Here is a 20,493-nt window from a genome sequence, read left to right as displayed (position 1 = left end):
TGCGCGCTACTGCTAGGATCGCCAGGAAAACCAAACTTTCCTCCCTGGGGAACGGCGGTTCCATGTTGTACACAAAAGTTCCTACGTCGAGATCGAGCAGACACTCGGCATCGATGCGAGCTGTTACCCCCTCGACGTACTTTAATAGGGGCTGTATCCGGCTGCAACTAAAAAACGCGTGCTCGATTGTTTCGGGCTCGCGTTCGTCACAGCACGGACAGAAGCGACTGGTATGTTCTTTATACCGGAAAAGTACGTCGAAGAGGGGCAGCGCATTTCGGACCAGTCGCCAAGTCAGGGAGAATTCCGAGTTATTCAGAATCTCCCATCCCGGCGCCCAACACCATTGAGAACGGACAACCTCCATCGACCATCCCATCCGCCTACAAAGTGGATCCTTCGCGGTCCCCTCCACTAAATCCCGATAGAATTTCTTCCTTGGCTGATCGAGGACATTGGTCCCCGGCAAAGCTCTAAGAGCGGTTCGGCATTCGGAGAAGAACTTGGACTCCCCCTTCGGTCTACGACGACCTTCTACCGAAGGGTTGGGTTTGAGATTGGGAAACGAGTTCTCAACCACAGGGACCCAAGGAGCGTCTCCTTCAAGCGAACGACCCAGGAAAGCCAATCTCTCGGCGTTTCTATGACACAAGAGACTGGGCTGACCCAGGCCTCCCTCGCTCGGACTTTGAACACAGACCTCTCTGCAGACATAATGCTTACCCTCGTTCCACAAAAGTGAATCCAGGCGCCCTTGTAAGCGGGTTAGTCATTCTGCAGGGAGAGGAAGTACAGACAAACGGTAAAGGATGAGCGGAAAGACGTATGTAGCACACGCCTCCGCCCGACCCTTCAAGGACAATTTCCTTCCAATCCAAGTCTTTACTGACGATTTGACCTTAGACTGTACTTCCGACCAATTCTTTTCCAGCTGAAGTCCCGGTCCAAACCAGATACCGAGAATGCGGACCGGTCCATCGGTCCAGCTGAAAATACCTGGAAGCGAGTTTACCCCGGTCCAGGCCCCCAACTGCAGGCCAACAGACTTGCTACGGTTGAAGATGGCCCCTGTTACTTCTTCGTATCGAGCGAGCGCCTCGACCACCGCTTGAACGTCCGTGAGGCAAGACACGAACACGGTGACGTCATCGGCGAACGCGGAAACCCTGGCTCGTGTGCCTCCAGGGAGAGCTATTCCGCGCAGGACTGGTGTAGCCGCCTCGTCCTTTAACTTGCGAAGGAGGGGTTCCAACGCCAGGACATACAACAGAGGTGACAGCGGACAACCCTGTCGCACCGACCGAGAGACAGCGAATGACTCCGACAGCTTACCGTTGATCTGCACCGCTACCGTCGGCCTGTCATACAGAACAAAGATCCACTTGCGGAAGTCCGGATTAAATCCGGCGGCCTCTAGCACAGATCCTAGGAACCGATGGTCGACCCTATCGAATGCCTTGGACTGATCCAAACTGATCAGCACGGCTTCGGCGTCGTCTTCTGTCCCCTCTATGATCGAGCGTATCAAGTGCAAATTGTCTTGAATCGATCTCCCCTTCACAGCATAAGTCTGGTCCGGTTCGATCAAGTCAGTGATGACAACCTGCAAGCGATTCGCAAGAATCTTTGCCAAAATCTTTAACTCTGTTTTTAGCAGAGTCAAGGGCCTAAAATCATCAAAGTTTTCCCTCCCACCATGCCGTTGACCTTTCCTCAGCAATGTGATCACACCGTTGGTCACCTGTCCAGGGATGGAAACCTGGGCAAACCAATGGTTGAACATATCCTTCAGAATAGGGACCAACATGGGCGACAGCCTCAAGTAAAACTCGTAGGGTAAACCATCAAGCCCCGGGGATTTGTTATAGCCGACCTGCTTCAACGCAGTAATGACCTCATGTTCAGTAATAAGACCATCACAGCTAGCCGCCCGAGCCGCTGTGAGGCGGGGCGAGTCAGCCAAATAGCTGCCAAACTCATCAACCCTGAGTTCGGGTAGTTGGGCGAAGCGCACCGATAGATGCTCCCGAAACCCCTCGCAGATCTCCCGAGTCGATACTAAGGGGTGTCCTTCCAGGTTATGTACTTTACGAATGTACCCATCCGAACCGCGCCTTAAAGCAGCCTTACGCTCAACAGCGTCAACATTCACAGCCTCGTTAGAAACTTTCTTTAACCTAGCCCTAACTACTTGACCTTCATACCGCTCGCTAGCCAAGCGGTTGAGATCTTGTTTAGCTAGTGCTAACTCTAGGGGGTCCCCCCTCCCCTCCACCGCCCGGGTCAGCTTATCCTCTAAACGCTTCTTTGCCTTAGCCTTATCTATCGCGAGGCGTTGGCTATACTGGACAGAGAAGCGCCTAATTTTGGCCTTGAGACTAACCCACCACTTACTCCCTGTAACCACCCCCACTAAAGCCCGCTGAATTAGCTCAGTGACCTTCAACCGGTAGTCCTCCAGCTCCAACAAGGTGCTGTTGAACTTCCAGTATCCGGCCAGTTTAGGCCTAGCACTTAAGCTCAAACGGGCCATAACAAGTTTATGGTCCAAGTGTCCTAGCAAGTGGAACGTGGGGCAAGATAGGAAGTCTACATCGCCTCTTCTAACTAACATCCGATCCAAGTAAGTGCTTGGATGGGAAGGCACTACAGGACGCCACGTCCACATCTCCTGCCCCGGATGATCCAGACGAAATCTGTCGACGAGATCGCACGAGGCCATCAGGTCAGACAGACTGCTGTCACACCATGCCGACCCGCTAGTCCCCCCGACCTTATCTATTTTGGGATCAAGGATTGCATTCCAATCCCCCATTGAAACTAACCGTTCCGGATCCACTAAGAAGCCCTCCAACCGTCGAAAAAAGGTTGCCCTCTCTACAGCCGCATTGGGAGCATAAACAGCAACAATCCGAAAAACACTACAATTAACAGCAACATCAACAACAAGCGCCCGCCCGTCCTCGCCTGCATGAACAACATTCACCGACGCTGACAGGGTGCGACTCACTAGCAAGGAGATTCCACGACTATAGGTATTGCCATATGCTGAGTAGACATCGTAATCGTTTACCAGCACCTGACAATCCCCGTCACAAACAAAGTGGGTCTCCTGGATAGCGGCAATATCTACCTTGAGGGACACCAAGTCTCTCACAACGCGCGAGGCCTTGCTTCGACACCTAATGCCCCTCACATTCAATGTAGCCAAGTTCAAAGACATGATCACTTACCTCAAGCACTGTCACAGACGGGTCTGAAATCCTTGGCAGTGAGGACATGGCAGGCCTGGCCAAGGCTGCCGGTAAGTAAATCCGATGAAGGTGATCCATCCTTGGCCACGCCCCCCACGTCCAGGGGGAAGGTTAGCTTAAGTGCCCTGTATAGCGATGGGTGTACATACATGGGGATTCTACCCTCACATTTAAATAAAATGTTGGTCAGCGAAGGATGGTCCCTATCCACCAGCTGCTGGCCTGGGATCGCATTCTTCGCTGCCTTAATCATTGCCCACATTCCTTCAGTCCTAGCGTCCTTGTTGACCCTAACGAAAGTGGTCAACAAGGGAGCGTCCTTTAATTTAGTGGGGTCTGTTACTAGGTCTCCACCGACTTTTTCCAAGTTTTTTAGTTTATTGTACCGGACCTTCTGTTGTCCTTTAAGGTCCGGAGCCGGTTGGAGAGGGTCTGTGTCACAAATCCTGCTTCCTGGCAGGAAGGGGAGCTTTTTGGTCCGTTCAGTGCGGACTTTGGGAGTGGGGGAGGGGACCTCTTTTGGTTGATGGGGAGGCTGGGCGCTTGGGGAGGGGGTAGCCTGCTCGTTTTCTTCTTTTTGGCTCCTGTCACGGGATGAGGGGCGGGAAGAGTTTCTTGGGGCCTTTATAGGAGAGGGGGAAGGTTGTTCGGGTTGCTGGGGTGTTGGGATCACAGGGGGCTCATCCTGTGTTGTTATTGCGAGGGAGTCCTTCTCAGTCTCAGTGGGGGTAGGAGGGTTTGCGCGTGTCTTGCGGCTTTTCCTCCTCCTGGCCCTCCTGATCTCTGTTGCGCTCAGGGCCATAGAGACTGTTGTTGTCTCTTCCTCTGCCTCTGACACGGCCTCCTCCTCAGATTCTGGTAGTTTCCTCTTGTTTGAGGAGGAGGGTGTCTGTGTGTCCATTTTCTCCGTCTCGCTCTTCGGTTGGTCTTGGTCTTGGTTGACTGTCTGCAAGGATGGCTGTTTGTTGGTCTTGCCTTTCTTTACAACTGTCACCCAGCCTGTCGGTGCCTCTGGAGGATTTGTGGCCGGCGCGGGAGCAGCGGCTTGATTTCTTGTCACGCTTTTTCCCGCCGCTTTTGTGGGTTTCTTCCCTCCATTCCTCTTCGGTCAGTCCTTCGCCATATGCCCTTGTTGTGTGCACAGCCAGCAATGGGGCCTCCTCCCTTCCACTATAAGGGAGAGTGTCCACTCTCCGAACTTGAGTGTGGCTGGGATGGCGTAGAATCCAGCCTTGTCCAGGACCATCTGTACTTTGTAGTCCCCGGTCATGATGTTTCTTAATCCGCGGACCGGGGTGACTTCCTCTACTTCCCCATACTGGCTTAGGATGGCCCCCAGTTGTTTGGCCTCCATATAGTAGGGGACGTTTAGAGCAGAAATATTTGCTCTCCTCTTGTTCATATACATGGGTTGGAGCTTTATATTCCTGCTCTGGTGGCTGGTCCTGGACAGCCTGACTGCGTCCTCGGAGGTGGGGAGCAGAACATCCCACTGTGCGTAGCTCCTTCTACAGATGTAGTTGACGGGAATGTTCTGTTCCAGCAACACGTTCATCATGGTGTCCTTGTTGACGCCCGTCAGACCCCTTGTCTTGGTGTCTGAAGTTATCAGCGAGAGCACTCTTTTCTCCAGAACTTCCACTTGACTCGGGAGGGGTTGGATGTTGTTCCCCTGGGTATACTCCTTGTAAGTGGAGTCGAAGAGTGCTCTGTAGTCTTCGGGCGTCAACTTCCCTTGCTGCTCTTTGGGGCCCCATGCCGGTCCTCCATCCTGGTGGGTGTCAGCTGGACTCGGGTTGGGGGGCGTAGCTGGTGTTGTGGGGCTCTCTCTTGTTATGGACATTTTTGGTTTCGGAACTGGGTCGTTACCAGGCAAAGTAGGCCATTGTGTCTTTGGCGTTGCTTCGTCCTGGCTTGGTTTGCTCTCCGGGCCGCTCCCCTCTCTTATTTTCTTCCTTTGCTGGGTGGCTGTCCCCTTGGGGGATGGAGGTGTCTCCCCTTCTGGTGCCGTGTTCCCAGCTGGAGCCTTGGTGGGTACTGTCAAGGGTGTCTCTCCTTCCAGCTTGCTTTTGTTACCACTGGCCGGAGAGTCACCCCTTTTCCGTATTTGGTCCTCTTGGGGAGTGTTGGGGGGCCAATCACTGTCTTCCGCGCCGAATAGTGAGCAGATGGAGGCTATTACATCTTCATCCAGCGCCTCGGTTTGGTCCGTGGTGCTGTTTTCCTCCTTTTCTGTTGGGGAGTCGCCCTTTGGGGGAGCGGGGGGTTGGTACCCCGGTCTTCCTCCTTTGGTTCTGCCGTCCTGGGGTGCAGCTGGTTGGCTGGGTTCTGCACTTTCCCCAGCTAGTGACTTAACGGCAGCTTTTTCCGCTGGGTTGCCCTCGTGGGGAGCGGTTGCAGGTGTTTTTCGGGGGGTCGCCGCGGGCTGCGGCCCTACCCTCCCGCTTTCTTCCAAGGTCGCCGCGCGCCGGGGCCCTACCTTCTTTCCTGGCGCCGTCTCGCTGGGAGATGCATCAGCTCCCTCATATAAGGAGTCGTTCGCAGTTGAGATGCTGCGCATTTGGGGTGACGTACCCCTCCTGCCTGGCATCGTGGCGGTTGCACTGGCTGCTGACGCGGACCAAAGTGTAGTGGGGGAAAAGAAAACCCAGGGGAATGGAGGGGGAGGAGGGGGAGGAGCGGACTTTGAAGAAATTAGAGTTTTTGACTTCCCCTCACGGGGATGTCGGGTTAGCAGCTCAGATCCCCCCGCGGGGGGGGGGAGAGCAGAGAAGAAAGACGCAGTGGGTGCTAGCGGGTCAGAGTGCCGCGTCGCAATTAAGAGAGAGAGGGGATAGGCATCCCTGCCCACAGAGGGGAGCAGAAACGAAGCACCCGCCCTACCCCGCGTCACCCTACCCACTAACTTACCCCAACGGAAGCGAGAAAGAGAACCCTGTCTGCTCGATCCACTGGGAGAGCAGCGAAGATAGACAAAGTTTGGGCCTGGCAGGTCAGAGTGCTGCTCAGGCAATTAAGTGTGGAGAAATTAGACCATCCCCTGTCTCTAGAGGGAAGAGACCGGAACGAAGAGAAAACGCATGCAAAAAACAACAAAAGCAGGTCTCAACTATCAGCTAGTGGTGTTGGCCCCGAGATTCCAGTCTCCCAAAAAAGGGGATCGGTTTCCGGGTCCAAGCTCCCACAAATGTGGAGTCGATCCTTTAGGTCCTGACTCCCCAAAGGAGGGGGTCGGTCCTTGCTAACGAAGGTTAGTATGAAAACACCTTAACCTAGCCCGAAAGCCCGGTGGCGGAAAGTTTCGTAACTGAGAGAACAGATACTACACTTTGATCTTGTTTATATATTTTATTGAGAAAGAAAAAATTGAACATAAAAAACGTACAAAAAATTCAATTCAACAAAATTAGGCACAAGGCCCTACAAGAGTTTGGGAGGGGGAGGGTACAGGGTGTTTTTGACTATGTAACAGATGAGACTTTGAAGTCTCACACTTTGATCTTGACCAAAAGGCCAAATTTGTTGATGTAGCTTAAAACGAAAACTCTGTTTTTCTTTGTTTACATCATGTGACACAAAACAGCCAATGAGAAAGCTAAAAAAAGTCGTCTGCTGAATTCAAATAAACCGCTCAAATTCACAAATATTGGAAAAAATCTTTAATCCGTTTTAAAATAAATTTTACAATTTTTTCTTTTTTACTGAACCTTTCTGTTTTACTTATTTATTTTTTATTTAAAAATAAAATTCTCAAACTGAAGCCAAATCTCTTTCCCGGGAATATTTTTTGAGGTCTGTAAACAGTCATTGGGGACTAGATCTGGAGAACAGGATCGGTTTGAAAGCAATTTGAAGAACAATTCGTATAGGTTTGCCACTCATACGATCAACTTATGGCATATTGCATTGTCCTATTGAAAGAGCACTTTTTTCTTTGTAACTGTGTTTTTGGAGATTTCTACCTTCAAACGCATCAAATAATGCAATAATATTTGCAATTGGTTGTTTTTATTTTGCCAAAGTAATTAATGAACATTGGGCATTCCAAAATTTGGAGGCCAAAACCTTGCCTGCTGATATTTGTGTCACTTTGAATGGTTTCCGTCTACTGTTGTCTACTCAGCTGACTGCTGATTGGGCTCTACAATAAACTGATGGATTCATGTTTCATCCTACATATTGACACAAAAAACTGTATTTTGTTTAGCTGAAGCACTGAAGCAGTTGCAAACAATGTTCTGAATCATTGACGCATTTTTGTTTTTGATCAACTCTGAGCAAATGTGTGGAATTAGAGGACAAAGTCTCATTCTAACATTTCATACAATTTTGAGTCATTTTCATTAACATGTTGTCGCGATGTTCCAGTTGATCACTCCTATTTTTGTTAACAAACACACTGGTCACAAGAGACAAACATGAGATTGGCACTCCCAAAAATGCATCACATATACATGGGTTAAAAATAGCAACAACTTTTTCTTCAACAACAAAGAAAAATACAAAATTCAATTTTTCACAACAAAACAAAATAACAGACTTTATATTTTTGGATGGTTAATAAAATGTTATTTTTCGTAATAATTGAATAATTTGATACCTTCAGAATTTCTTTGGAATGGCTTTATTTTATGTAAAATAGAAGGGCTCAGCAAAAAAAAAAAAAAAAAAAAAAAAGAAAAGAAAAGTTTGTAAAATTTATTTTTTTAACGAATTTAAGATTTATCAAGATTGGCCGGTTATTCAATTCGGCAAACTTTTTTTTTAGTGCCTTCTCATTGGCTGTTTTGGGTCACATGATGTAAACAAGAACATCGATGCTTTTGCTACATTTCTGAGCGAATTACTTCATCTTTGTCCGGTCTCTGGAGAAACATTTCCATCTTTTAAAAATGTTTCTGCATTAAAATCTATCTCTCCTTTTAAGTAAACTCGACATATCATATTGTAGTGTGTGTGAGTAAATTATTAAAAGAGTATTAATTTTTTATCGTAAAGATAAATAATAATTAAAAAAAATTATAGAAGAGAATGAAGCAAACAAATTAACGGAAAGTTTCTAGAGCTCAAATGATTTTTTTAATTTATAATATAACTTCAAAGAAAATGGAATATTAAAAGAAAATAATATTTTAGCTATTTTAGGCTAGTTTTTTTTTTCAGCATTTTTCCTTTTCAGATTCTTACCAATCCCCCCCCCCCCGAGTAAAGGGCGATCCTCCTGAACTGTTTTTTCTTAAAGTTTCCATAGTCTGGCAAGATTTCCGAAAAAAAAAAAAAAACAAAACAAACAAAAAAAAACGAAAGAACTATATTCAATAGACTTTCCAACAAATTTCAAGAAGAAAAGAAAATAAGAACTCTTTTATTTCAAAAATTGTTTGCGTCTTTCTTTTAAAGTTTTTTAAAGCAAAAAAAAAAGAAAAGATCTTTATACTAAAAGAAAATGTCTACTTCTAAAAAAAAAAAAAAAAAAATGAATGAATCAAAGAAAATACGCAAACACTGAAAGCATTGGCCCAGAAAAACTCAAAACTTTAAATAGATTTTGTTTTGTGTTTAATATTTCTTTCCATCGTTGACAACGAGTCTGATAATCACACCTATGTTAGTGTATGTGTATCAGAATCGGCCATTAAAAATGGCGTATATGAACTTGAATAAATCAACTTACTATCTTTCGAAGCTTATAACTACTTGAAAAATGTAATTCAAACCCTAATTTTTTTTCAATTAAAGGAGCAAAGACCAAATTTTAAAAAATAACAAATTTAATAGCAAATTATGCAATATTTGTTTTTTAAATCGGTTTTCTTAAAAAAAAAAAAGATTTAAAGAAAATCAACAAAATCTTACTTACTTCGATTATAAAAAATATAAATTCCAAAAAATCACTTACCTATAAAAAATTCTATTCAACTTCCTATTTACTTGCCTCCCCACGAGGGCAGAGTTAAACATAAGGTCGGTTTTTAATGTAGAGAAGCATTTATTACTAAAAAACGAAATGGTGAAATATAAAAGCAAGTTAAGCTAAAAGTAAAAAAAAAAAAAAGAATTTTAATTCAAAGAATTAAAGAAAGAAAAAATTCAAAGAAATTTTGTGAAACATAACGAACAAGTGAAAATAAATAATTACAACCAAAGGTAAGATAAGTCAACATAAAAAGGAAACCATATTTTTTTTTTAAACAGCAAAGTTCAAGTATTTGTTTGCATAAAGCAGTTCAACGAATTTTTTTTTTTAAATAAAGAAATATTTTTGTAAATAAAACAATTCGGAGAGGTTAATTTGCGCCTTTCCTTGTGTGTAGGGCATCTCCAACAAACACTGTCTTTTTTTCGTTGTACTTTTGTTATTTGTCTTTGACAAATGAGACACACCGGACCTTCCACTTGTAAAATATTTTTTTCTCTTAGAAATGCTTTCCCTTCCTCATCTCCAGAATTTGCTGCTGCCATTGTGCACAGAAATTACTTTTTCCATTGCTTCCAACGTAATAGATGTATGGAGACTAAAACCGCTTTCAGGACTACCAGCAACCATTGTAAGAAAGTAATAAAGAACGCAAGAGAGTTGTATGCTCAGTCCGTCAAGCCCAAAGTAGCTGAGCAGCGGCTTGGTTCCCACCAGTTTTGGCAAATAGCAAACAGAATCCTGAACAGAAGCGTGTGCTCTATCCCAACTATCACCAATTGACCTGAGGTAATCTTGTCAGCATCACATGAAGCCAAACTCTGCAGCTAATTCTACCCTTTGCAATCAAGGCTGCCAACCCCCAACATTTCCTCCTGTATCAGAAAACATGCTATGTGATATACAAATATCTGTACGTGATGTTGCCAAGCTAATCAAAAACCTTGATTCCAGTAAAGCAACCGGCCCTGATGGTATTCCAATTATAGTACTCAAAAGACTTCAACCAGAACAGGCGCCCATACTTACAAAACTGCCTAAACGTTGTCTTAAGGAGAATTGCTTCTTATCATCCTGGAAAATCTCATCAGTATGCCCTGTATTTAAGAATTCAGGTGATCACTTCAGTACAGGCCAATAATCCTCCTAAGCGTCATGAGTAAGTTGCTAGAATCTGTGTTAAATAGAGAAGTAATCAACCATCTCAGCAAATATAACCTTTTTAGTGACACACAATTTAGTTTCCATTCTGCTAGATCTACAGCAGAGTTATATCTCATAGGATTAGTGAATCTCTCGACGAAGGCAACCTTTCTAGGGCAATTGTTCTTGACATATCAAAGGCCTTTGATAGGGTATGGCATAAAGGTTTACTTTACAAGATCTCCAGCGATGGTATAGCTGGAAATGTCTTCTCAATTATTAAATCATTTCTCTCTGATAGGTTCTTAAGTGTAGTAGTTGATAGGCAAAAATCAGAAGCTCACAGTATTAATGCTGGAGTCCCTCAGGGGTCCATCCTGGGCCCAAGTCTTTTCCTGATCTATATTAATGATCTTCCAAATCACATCCTTACATCATTTGTAGACATTTTTGCTGACGACACTACCATCTATGGCATCTATGGTAGCACATCTAAGACCGTAAACAACCAAGTTCTCTCCGATTAGCACGTGGTACAATGGAGAAAGGAGTGGCTGGTTACTTTTAATGCATCTTAAACCAGGCTTCTATCTTTACATCAGCAACGTTCTGATCCCCATCTGGCATCAATTGAAATGAATGGCTCGCATCTTGGGGAGGCCTCATGTTTTGACAAGCTTCTGGGCTTGACCTTTCCTCCTAATCTTAAATGGAACATACATCAAATCTGTTGCCAAGGCCGCTGGAAAAATAGTGGGATCCTTCTATCAATCCAGTAGATATCTCACTGCTGATGCAATTTTCTATTTATATAAGAGTCAGGTCCGTCCAAGGATGGAGTACTGTTGCCGCATCTGTGCAGGAGCTGCTCGAAAGAACTTGTCCTGCCTTGATAGAGTTCAAAATAGACTTTGCAGCCTCGTAGGAGATGTCCTTTTCTCTTCCCTGCAACCTCTTTCTCACAGAAGAGATGTTGCGAGTTTGTCTCTGCTTTATCGTTATTTTCATGGCAGGTGTCCTCGCCAAACTTTCACAAGAAACACCCATCTAGCTGAAAACACTATCAATAATTCCCCCCACTCTTTATCTGTGCCTAAACCTAAACGTAGATTCCATGATCAAAGCTTCTTTCTTAGAAGTGCACGCTTGTAGAACTGTCTTCCGTTTTCCTGCTTTCCAGCTGACTACAATTTAATTGTCTTCAAGTCCAACATAAACAAGTTCTTGATGAGCCGTTCCACAAATTTACCGAATTTCCATTACTAATGATTACTATATTGTCCAATTGACTACTGTACACTCTTAACCCTTATCCTCGAGTTATCTCTGGGCCTTGATAAGTGGTTATGCCTATGTAAAAAAAACAAAAAACTTTTCCAAAATTGGCTCATGCTTTCTTTATCCATCACTCAAAGGATCAATAATGGTAGAAGCATCGTTCTTACATTTCACGTGACCTAACTGTTCAGATTTCTCAGAACGAGGCTCGTCTGCTGGGTGCTGCTGGACCTACTTATCTCAGCTGCATCAATGTTTTAAGCAAAAATAGCAGTACTTTAATTGTCATGCCGAAAATAGTAGTATATTCAAAATTACGAAAATTCATCGAGTAGAAATTTATTTATAGTTAAAAGTAATTTTTACGGAAAATTGGGGGAAATGGTATTTTTCCTAGATGTGAACACCTTGAAGATTGCGAAGACAGTGGACATACTTATCTCCCTTTCCGCACCTGTAATGACCAACGTTTGTTTTAGCCGATAGCGATAGACTTTCTTTTATTAAAAACACAATACTCGATGAATTGTGATAATTTTTGGATATATTACTATTTTCGATATGACAATTAAGTAAGTACTGTTGTTTGGGCTTAAAACCACATATAAAAAAATCGATCTATTGACTCCATCTTAACAAGCACCTTTCTATTTATCAATGGAACAAGTATATCAAATCTGTTGCCAAGGCCGCTGGAAAAATGGTGGGATCTTTCTATCGATCCAGTAGATATCTCACTGCTGATGCTATTCTCTATCTATATAAGAGCCAGGTACGTCCAAGGATGGAATACTGTTGCCACATCTGGGCAGGAGCTGCTAGAAAGGACTTGTCCTGCCTTGATAGAGTTCAAAATAGACTTCGTAGCCTCGTAGGAGATGTCTTTTTCTCCTCCTTGCAACCTCTATCTCACAGAAGAGATGTTGCGAGTTTGTCTCTGATATATCGTTATTTTCATGGAAAGTGTTCAACTGAGCTTCAATCTATGGTCCCCCCTCGCCAAACTTTCACAAGAAACACTCGTCTAGCTGTAAACACTATCAATAATTTCCCCCACTCTTTATCTGTGCCTAAACCTAAACGTAGATTCCATGAACAAAGCTTCTTTCTTAGAACTGCACGCCTGTGGAATTGTCTTCCGTTTTCCTGCTTTCCGGCTGACTACAATATGGTTGTGTTCAAGTCTAAAGTAAATAAGTTATTGATGAGCCGTTCCATATAAGTTATCAAATTTACCAAATTTTCATTACTAATGATTACTATATTGACCAATTTCTACTGTACACTCTTTAACCCTTATCCTTGAGTGGCCTCTGGGCCTTGATAATGTGGTGATGCCTATGTAAAAAAAAAAAAAAAAAAGTTACAACAACAGCGTATTTTCACTCGTGTCAAAAAAATGTGGCATCATATTCAACCGCCATTGGACCACCACTGGACCAGTACTTCTTCAACATTAATTTCTTTTTGTGCTTAGAAAAAGAAAAGTTTAACTATTATGATTTTTTATGAAATATTAAGTTGTTTAAAAATAAGGATTATCTTAAAGTTAATATTAGTCTAAATACTTAAAATTAAATTGAAAGTTTTTAAACTTTTCATTTTGTTTAGTAAAAGGAGGAGAAAAATCATGCGAGGGAGGCGTATTTAAAAATGTAAGACGTGATTAATGGATAAATCTCATGCTCGTTAATAGTTGTTGATAGACCGTTGTTATGGTAACGTAGTGGACGTGTATGGTGGTGGAGCGGAAAAGTTATGAACTGGTGCGAGTTTTCCCGTAGACATTTCGTATAACTGCATTTGATTGGCTGCTAGTTTTCCGCGCTATCGAATCACAGATCGCGTTGTTTCAAAAGTCGTGAAAACAGAGAGAACGAAAGTGAGAGAAAGCATTACGTTTTATCGTGTGAAAGGCCAGTTCTTATACATAGTAAACCGCGATCTATTGTATAGATTAGTTATCTTTTTTTCCCCAAGTCTTCATTCTTATCGCTATTATATTCATGTACACAAAAGTAGTAAAAGAAAAGAAAAACTAATTCTAAAATGATTAACTAAAAAAAAAAACTAAGAAAAATAATTAAATAACCCAACTTAAATAATAAAATGGATTTCGACGACGATTTTGAGTACCATCTTAAAATACCGTCAGGTCTTGTTATAAACAATAATTCAAGTGATGAAGACGAATATACCCTGTCTCCTTCAGACTCTTTTAAACAACAGACAGCTGACTTGATGGAGGATGGAGAAGATGCTAACAAATACAAAAGATCAGGTGAAGAAGGACTTGACAGTCGGCAGAGAAGACCCCACACGTCCTCATCTCATCTTCTTGTCAACCAAAGAAGAGCCTCGTCGCCGAAAGAACCTGTCGTCATTCTTTTAGGTTGGCTTGGCTGCAGCAACAAAAACCTATCAAAATATAGCGACATCTACGAAGCTAACGGGTAAGTGATCTTGGATTTCTAACTTATTGCAAGCTTTGGTGATCATTACTAATATCGACATAAATTATTGAAAAGGAAATACAGTTGGGATTTCAGTGAACACACACACACACACACACACACACACACATTTTTTTTTACTGCTTTCTTTACCGTTATCTAGTCCTTTGTGACCTATTTGCGTTATTTTGTTTTTACTATTTGGTACTTCTGCAGTTTATGGACTGTTATTTTTTTGTATATTGATCACAATTTTTGGTACTTCTACAGTTTATCGCCGAAAATGGAGACGCCATTTTTTTCGCGCACCTGTCGTAAAAATCTGAGGGAGAAATCAGTATTTTAAACTATGGCCGAAGTTAGAAATAAATAACAAAAAAATTAAACTAAATATTAATTACTTCTGGAAAGAACTATGAAAAAAGTAAACAAATGAAGTAAAAGAGAACATATATCCGTCATTGTTTCGAAAATCGGAAAGTTTGTCATGAAACATTTTTTTTTTTTTTATTAAAAACAGAAAATAAAATTGATATATTTGTAATTGTCTAAACTGGGCGAGAGCGCCATTTGAAAACCAAAACATATCAAAATATAATTTTAAAAACATTTATTGAAAAGTTTGCGTAATAAAATGTAATTTTAACAAAACAATTTTGGGTGCTAGTGCACTTATTGATCTGCGCTATTTTTTTTAAATCGTATTTCCAAGTTTAATGTAAGTTTTATGTTTTTTGGTACTCGTGCAGAGAAACGTTATTATTTAAAAAGCCACTCTTAACATGGGGAGGGGAAGGTGTTTTGTACCTATTCTGTACTTTAACCTTACAATTGAATAAAAAACAAACCTTTAATTAAACGTGGAAATACGATTTAAAAAATAGCGCGGATCACTCTCTGCATTAGCACTGTTTTTTTTATTTTTATATTCAATTGTAAGGTTAAAGTATAGAATAGGTACAAAACACCCTCCTCTCCCCATGTTAAGAATGGCTTTGTAAATAATAACGTTATTATTTCAGCACGGACCAATAAATGCCCTTAGTACCCAATTTTGTAATGAAAGCAACATTCGATTTTATAAAATAATTTTTTGCTTTTATTTTTATTTTATTTTATATTTTTTCGAACAAATAAATAATTGTAATGAAACATTTTCTTGAATCAAAGCAACTTTGAAGGGTGAACAACAAATTAATTTAAATGAAACCGAAAAATCATTTTCGAGTTCAATTTTTTTGTTATTTATTTCATGTTTGCTTCGGTCATGGTTTAAAATACTGATTTCTCCCTTGGATTTTAACGACAGGTACGCGAAAAAAAATGGCGTCCCCATTTTCGATGATAAACAGTAGAAGTACCCAATTTTTTTTTAACTAAGAAAATCAAAATTCGCGTGGAAGCGAGAACATTGTTTTGAGCCGCCATATTTAAGGAAGACAACTCAATTCTAACTATCGAGATCAAAATCAATCGGCAATTCGGAATCTTAACTCAATGCTCTAAGGGGGGTAACTAAGAATTGCACAAAAATGATGGGTTTGTATTACTGTACACATAGATTCGAAAATGTTGTCAAAAAACAAATATATAACAAATAAATGTTATCAAAGGCAAGATAAGTTACTTTTCTGCCAAACTGGATATATTTTTTGTGTTTTTATTCAATGTAACATATTTATTCAGCTCGAAAAGCATACAGTGTTTACCGATGTATTCGAAAATTCAAGATGGCGTCTCACACCCTCTTTAACACCGTAAGTTTTGAAAAAGGTGTTATAAATAAAAAACTATACAAAATACTATTAAAAACCCCGCCGAATATATGTCAACCTATGTCACGGTAACATATATTGAGCGAGTTTTTAACAGTATTTTATCCGGTTTCTTATTTATAACATCTTTTCCCACACTTACCGTGTTAAAGAGAGAATCAGACGCCATCTTGAATGTTCCAATACATCGGTAAACACTGTATGGTTTTCGAGCTGAATAAACATGTTACATTGAATAAAAACACGAAAAATATATCCAGTTTGGTAGAAAAGTAACTCATATTGCCTTTGATAACATTTATTTGTTATATATTTGTTTTTTTGACAACTTTTTCGAATCTATGTGTACACAGTAATACAAACCCAAAAATTTCAATATCATAGCATTTTACATTTTTTGTTATTAATTTCAATGGGTTAAGATTCCGAATTGCCATTCAGTCTTGTAATGGCTATGATTTAATATTGCTAAAAATATTTTCGGTACTTATGCAGAGAAGTTACCTTGCTATTTTTTAAATAGTATTTTCGAGTTGATTCAAGTTTTACAATATTTTTTATTATTAAATTGTTAAGTGAAAATACAGAATAGTTACAAAAATCACGTAAATTGATCAAGTAGTTAGAGAGAAAGCTTTCTCTCTAACTACTTGATCAATTTACGTGATTTTTGGAATATGATTTCGTTCCGTGACGGGTACGTACGTCGTAAAACTTTTATATATTTATTATTATTTGTTTTTGAATTGAGTTGAACTTTGGACTTGCACCTTTTTTAGATAGGATTCCATAGTTAAATGTATTTTTTTTTTTTTTTTTTTTTTTTACAGTATATCTCTTATTTATTAAGTTGTTAGGTGAAAGTACAGAATAGTCAAGAAAGGCCCTCCCACTCTCATATTAAGAGTGGATTTTCCTGTTTAAAATTATAGCGTTATTATTTCAGCCAGCACGATCCGTAAAGTGTAAAAGTACCGGATGTTTAATATAAATTATAAACCTTTTAAAGTTTCGTAAATATCGGATCTGAGAAAACTAGCCATTTTTACTAATTGACTCAGCTCAACGCATGTAGGTCACAAATAAATAAACCAAAAGGAATTGCGTCTGACTAATTTCTGAACGGTACTTGTTAACTTGACTTAAACCAGCAGGAGGTATCCGGTCTTGCCTGGTTGTAAAATACGCTTAAATATATTTTAATTCGTGCAAATTTCGTCGATTCTCTACTGAATATTATATTGTAGATAATATATAGTACTGATTTCAAAAGTTAAAAAAAAAAAAAAAAAAAGAATTACGTGCCATCAACTAAAATCGAAACCAAAACATTTAGCGCCCCAGCCGCGTTTCCTAACCTATGTGTAGCAGTGAGCACTGTAGCAGTGTAGTGTAGCTAAGAAAGATTTAATATTAAACGACTTGAAGAAATTGAATTGAAGTTGGGCATGCAGAGAAAGAAATAGAAATATGTCGGCAAGTTGAAATGAACATGTTGCATTTCAACTTGCCGATATATGTCCGTACGCTTTATTTATGCATTCAAACAAAAATTTTCAATATAAACCATCTTTGGTGTATTGAATCACTGTATGATTTTCTGTTAATTTCAGTGTTATGTGGCCAGTAGTTTAAGAGTTTATCGGTTAAATATTTACACACACGTATACTGTTTTATTTAGGTAAAACTTGTGGAGAATGCTCTGTTTTTACGGTTGTTGTAAAAATGTAGCGGAAATTCAAATTTCGTTCTGTTTTAAATTTGGTACATTTTTATATACGCCCAACTTCTCTTTCACATTTGGCATGTCAACATTTATAGGTTTTCGGGTATGCTGACATGATTGGGGGTGTCTATTCCGAAAGCCGTTCTTAACATGGGGAAGTTGGGGTGTTTATTCGTTGTAAGCATATCCGAAAGCTGGTTTCGAAAAAGTTGTCAAAAAACAAATATATAACAAATATTATCAAAGGCAAAATAAGTTACTTTTCTACCAAACTGGATATAATTTTCGTGTTTTTATTCAATGTAACATGTTTATTCAGCTCGAAAAGCATAGTGTTTACCGATGTATTGGAAAATTCAAAATGGCGCCCGACTCTCTCTTTAACAGGGTAAGTTCGGGAAAAGGTGTTATAAATAATAAACTAGACAAAATACTGTTAAAAATTCGCTCAATGTATGTTACCGTGACATAAGTTGACATATATGCGGTGGTTTTTTAATAATATTTTGTCTAGTTTATTATTTATAACACCTTTTCCCAAACTTACCGTGTTAAAGTGAGAGTCGGACACCATTTTGAATTTTCGAATACATCGGTAAACACTGCAATACTGCATGGTTTTTCGAGCTGAATAAACATGTTACATTGAATAAAAACACAAAAAATATATCCAGTTTGGTAGAAAAGTAACTTATTTTGTCTTTGATAACATTTATTTGTTATATATATATATATATATATTTTTTTTTTTTTTTGACAACTTTTTCGAATCTGTGTAAATACAAACCCCCGAAAACCTACAGAAGTCGACATTTCCAATGTGAACGGTGAGTTGGACTTATGTAAAAAAAACAAAATACTAAAAAGGTAAAACAAATTGACTTTTTTGTTTCAAAATTAAATTATTTCGTTTTTGTTAATAAAATTTATTTTTATATATTAAAAAAAATCTTTCGCTTTTGTGTATGTATATATAAAGAATAGAATTAAAAAAAAAAAAGGGGGGGCACAATAGAAGCAAAATATTAAAACGGAACGAAATTTAAATTTCTGTTCCATTTTTACAACAAGCGTAAAACAAAAATTCTCCGCAAGTTTTACCTAAATTAATTCTAGTTTTAATTTAATTCAATTAATAAATTAATAACAAAACAATATCGTGATAATATAGCCTAATTAACTTGGCATTGTTTGATCATTTACTTGAAACAATTTAGTATAAAATTTAAAATACGGCTCTTTAACTGGCAATCGACTGAAAAGTTCAAATAACATAGAAAACTACGCCTCTATCCTACTAGTAAACATTTTATAAAGTATTTTTGTTAAATTTGTAGATTACCCCTCCCCCTCAAAAATAAAAAAACGAAATTCTATTTTTTTAGGCGATTATCAGTGAACATCCTGAAAAAACTTGGTCAAAAGAAGAAAAAATTAAAATTTGGTGAAAGGGATAAATTTTGTATATAAATTTAAAGCAAAATGATCCCAAACTTTTCTTTTTTTATAAGGCGCTTACCACTTATCAAGGCCTGAAGGCCATTCGAGAATAAGGGTTAACATTAACACCTTATGGTATTGAATTAAAAGAATTACCATTAATTTTAATTCTGCGTGGTAAAGTCGTGAAACGACACATAATTGCTTAAAAAGGTACACCTCCAAAAACACAGAATTTATCTCTCATCGCAAAATTTTTTAAAGTTTATTAACTGCCGCAAAAATGTTAGAATAACCAGGGAATAGATCATTTTATGTAAAATTCGTAAATGATGACATCAACAGTCTAAAGTTTTTTAATTTTAATAAAATTAATGTATAATTAATATATATATCATTGTTCCATGTTGAAGTTATTGAAAGAATAAATCCAATGAATTTAACAAGGTTATTAATAGTTCTCAATACAAAAAAAAGAGCAAGATCTTTTTATTTTAAGTTAAAAGATTTTACATGGTTACTACACAGGCATGACAGTGTTCCGGTCAGTCAGTTATAAATAATCAATGACCTCATCAGATGACTCGAGTTCCTTGATATCTCTATCTCTACTATTATATAAAAGGAACTTTATGTGTATGCCTGTGTGGGTTTGTTCGCTATGGACTTGAAAACGGCTGGACGAATTTTTATGAAATTTCACACAAAGGTACTTTATGTACCTGGTGGTGTTTTTAGATAGGTTTTGTATCAGAGTGTTTTTGATAAGTATTGATAATAGCAAATAATCCGATGAAAGAAGGAACAGGTGATTTTGACCAAAGTTAACACCTTACACAGCTTAACATCATAAGTGCATTTAAAAAGTTTTATTACCACACAAGTCAAAAAGTCTGACATAAAAAATCAACAATAGGTTCTTTTAAATGACATGGTCATATTCTAAATGAATGTTTCTGTTTTAAGCACAACAGCACCATGATACTTGACGTTTTCATTTTAAAATTTAATTCAAGCCATTATCTACACATAAGCAGACACGATTTCGGAACAACATTATTTGTTGAGGGACATCACGTCCCTACGAAGGATGAACCGCTTTTTCTACAAATATTAGACATTAAGAAGAGATTATAGATAGATATATAAATACCCGTTCACATACACCTTTCACGATAAAGCTAGAACCCAGAATTAGATAGAATCGAGCAATTGCATCGACAATGGACAATGCCAGACCCAAAGTGGGTTTCGATGTACTGCATCTCATCAGTGATGTGCTCCGCCATAGGCACGAAACGACATAGGCGTGTCTGGGGAGTCGGCTAATTTCAGTTAATGTTTGTGGATGTGATATCTACCGCCTGCATACCACCAGTAACTATCTTAGTTGTATAGGATGCGTTGCTTGTCACATCGTAGAATGTAGAATTGGATAAAAATATAAGAATTTAAAAATCGAGGCATAGCCAATAGATTGCGCCGTGGCCCAAATGGTTAGGTCGT

At 39.5% G+C, this 20,493-nt stretch overlaps 1 protein-coding gene across 1 annotated transcript in view; it reads left to right on the top strand.

Moving 5' to 3' along the window:
• The first annotated feature begins 13,476 nt into the window (after positions 1-13,476).
• The window catches only part of LOC145296643 (transmembrane protein 53-like), a 99,297-nt gene continuing 92,280 nt past the window's right edge, over positions 13,477-20,493 (top strand). Inside the window, exon 1 of the mRNA XM_080142569.1 lies at positions 13,477-14,045. Within this exon, the coding sequence (XP_079998695.1) occupies positions 13,702-14,045 (344 nt within the window). The 5' untranslated portion in view covers positions 13,477-13,701. The remainder of the gene's footprint in view (positions 14,046-20,493) is intronic.

Source organism: Euprymna scolopes, chromosome 17 (assembly GCF_053919585.1).
Source record: "Euprymna scolopes isolate OS-2025 chromosome 17, ASM5391958v1, whole genome shotgun sequence".
NCBI classification, from domain to species: Eukaryota; Metazoa; Mollusca; class Cephalopoda; order Sepiida; family Sepiolidae; genus Euprymna; species Euprymna scolopes.
Note: the sequence above shows the minus strand (reverse complement) of the source record. Positions and strands in the feature narration are given on the sequence as shown.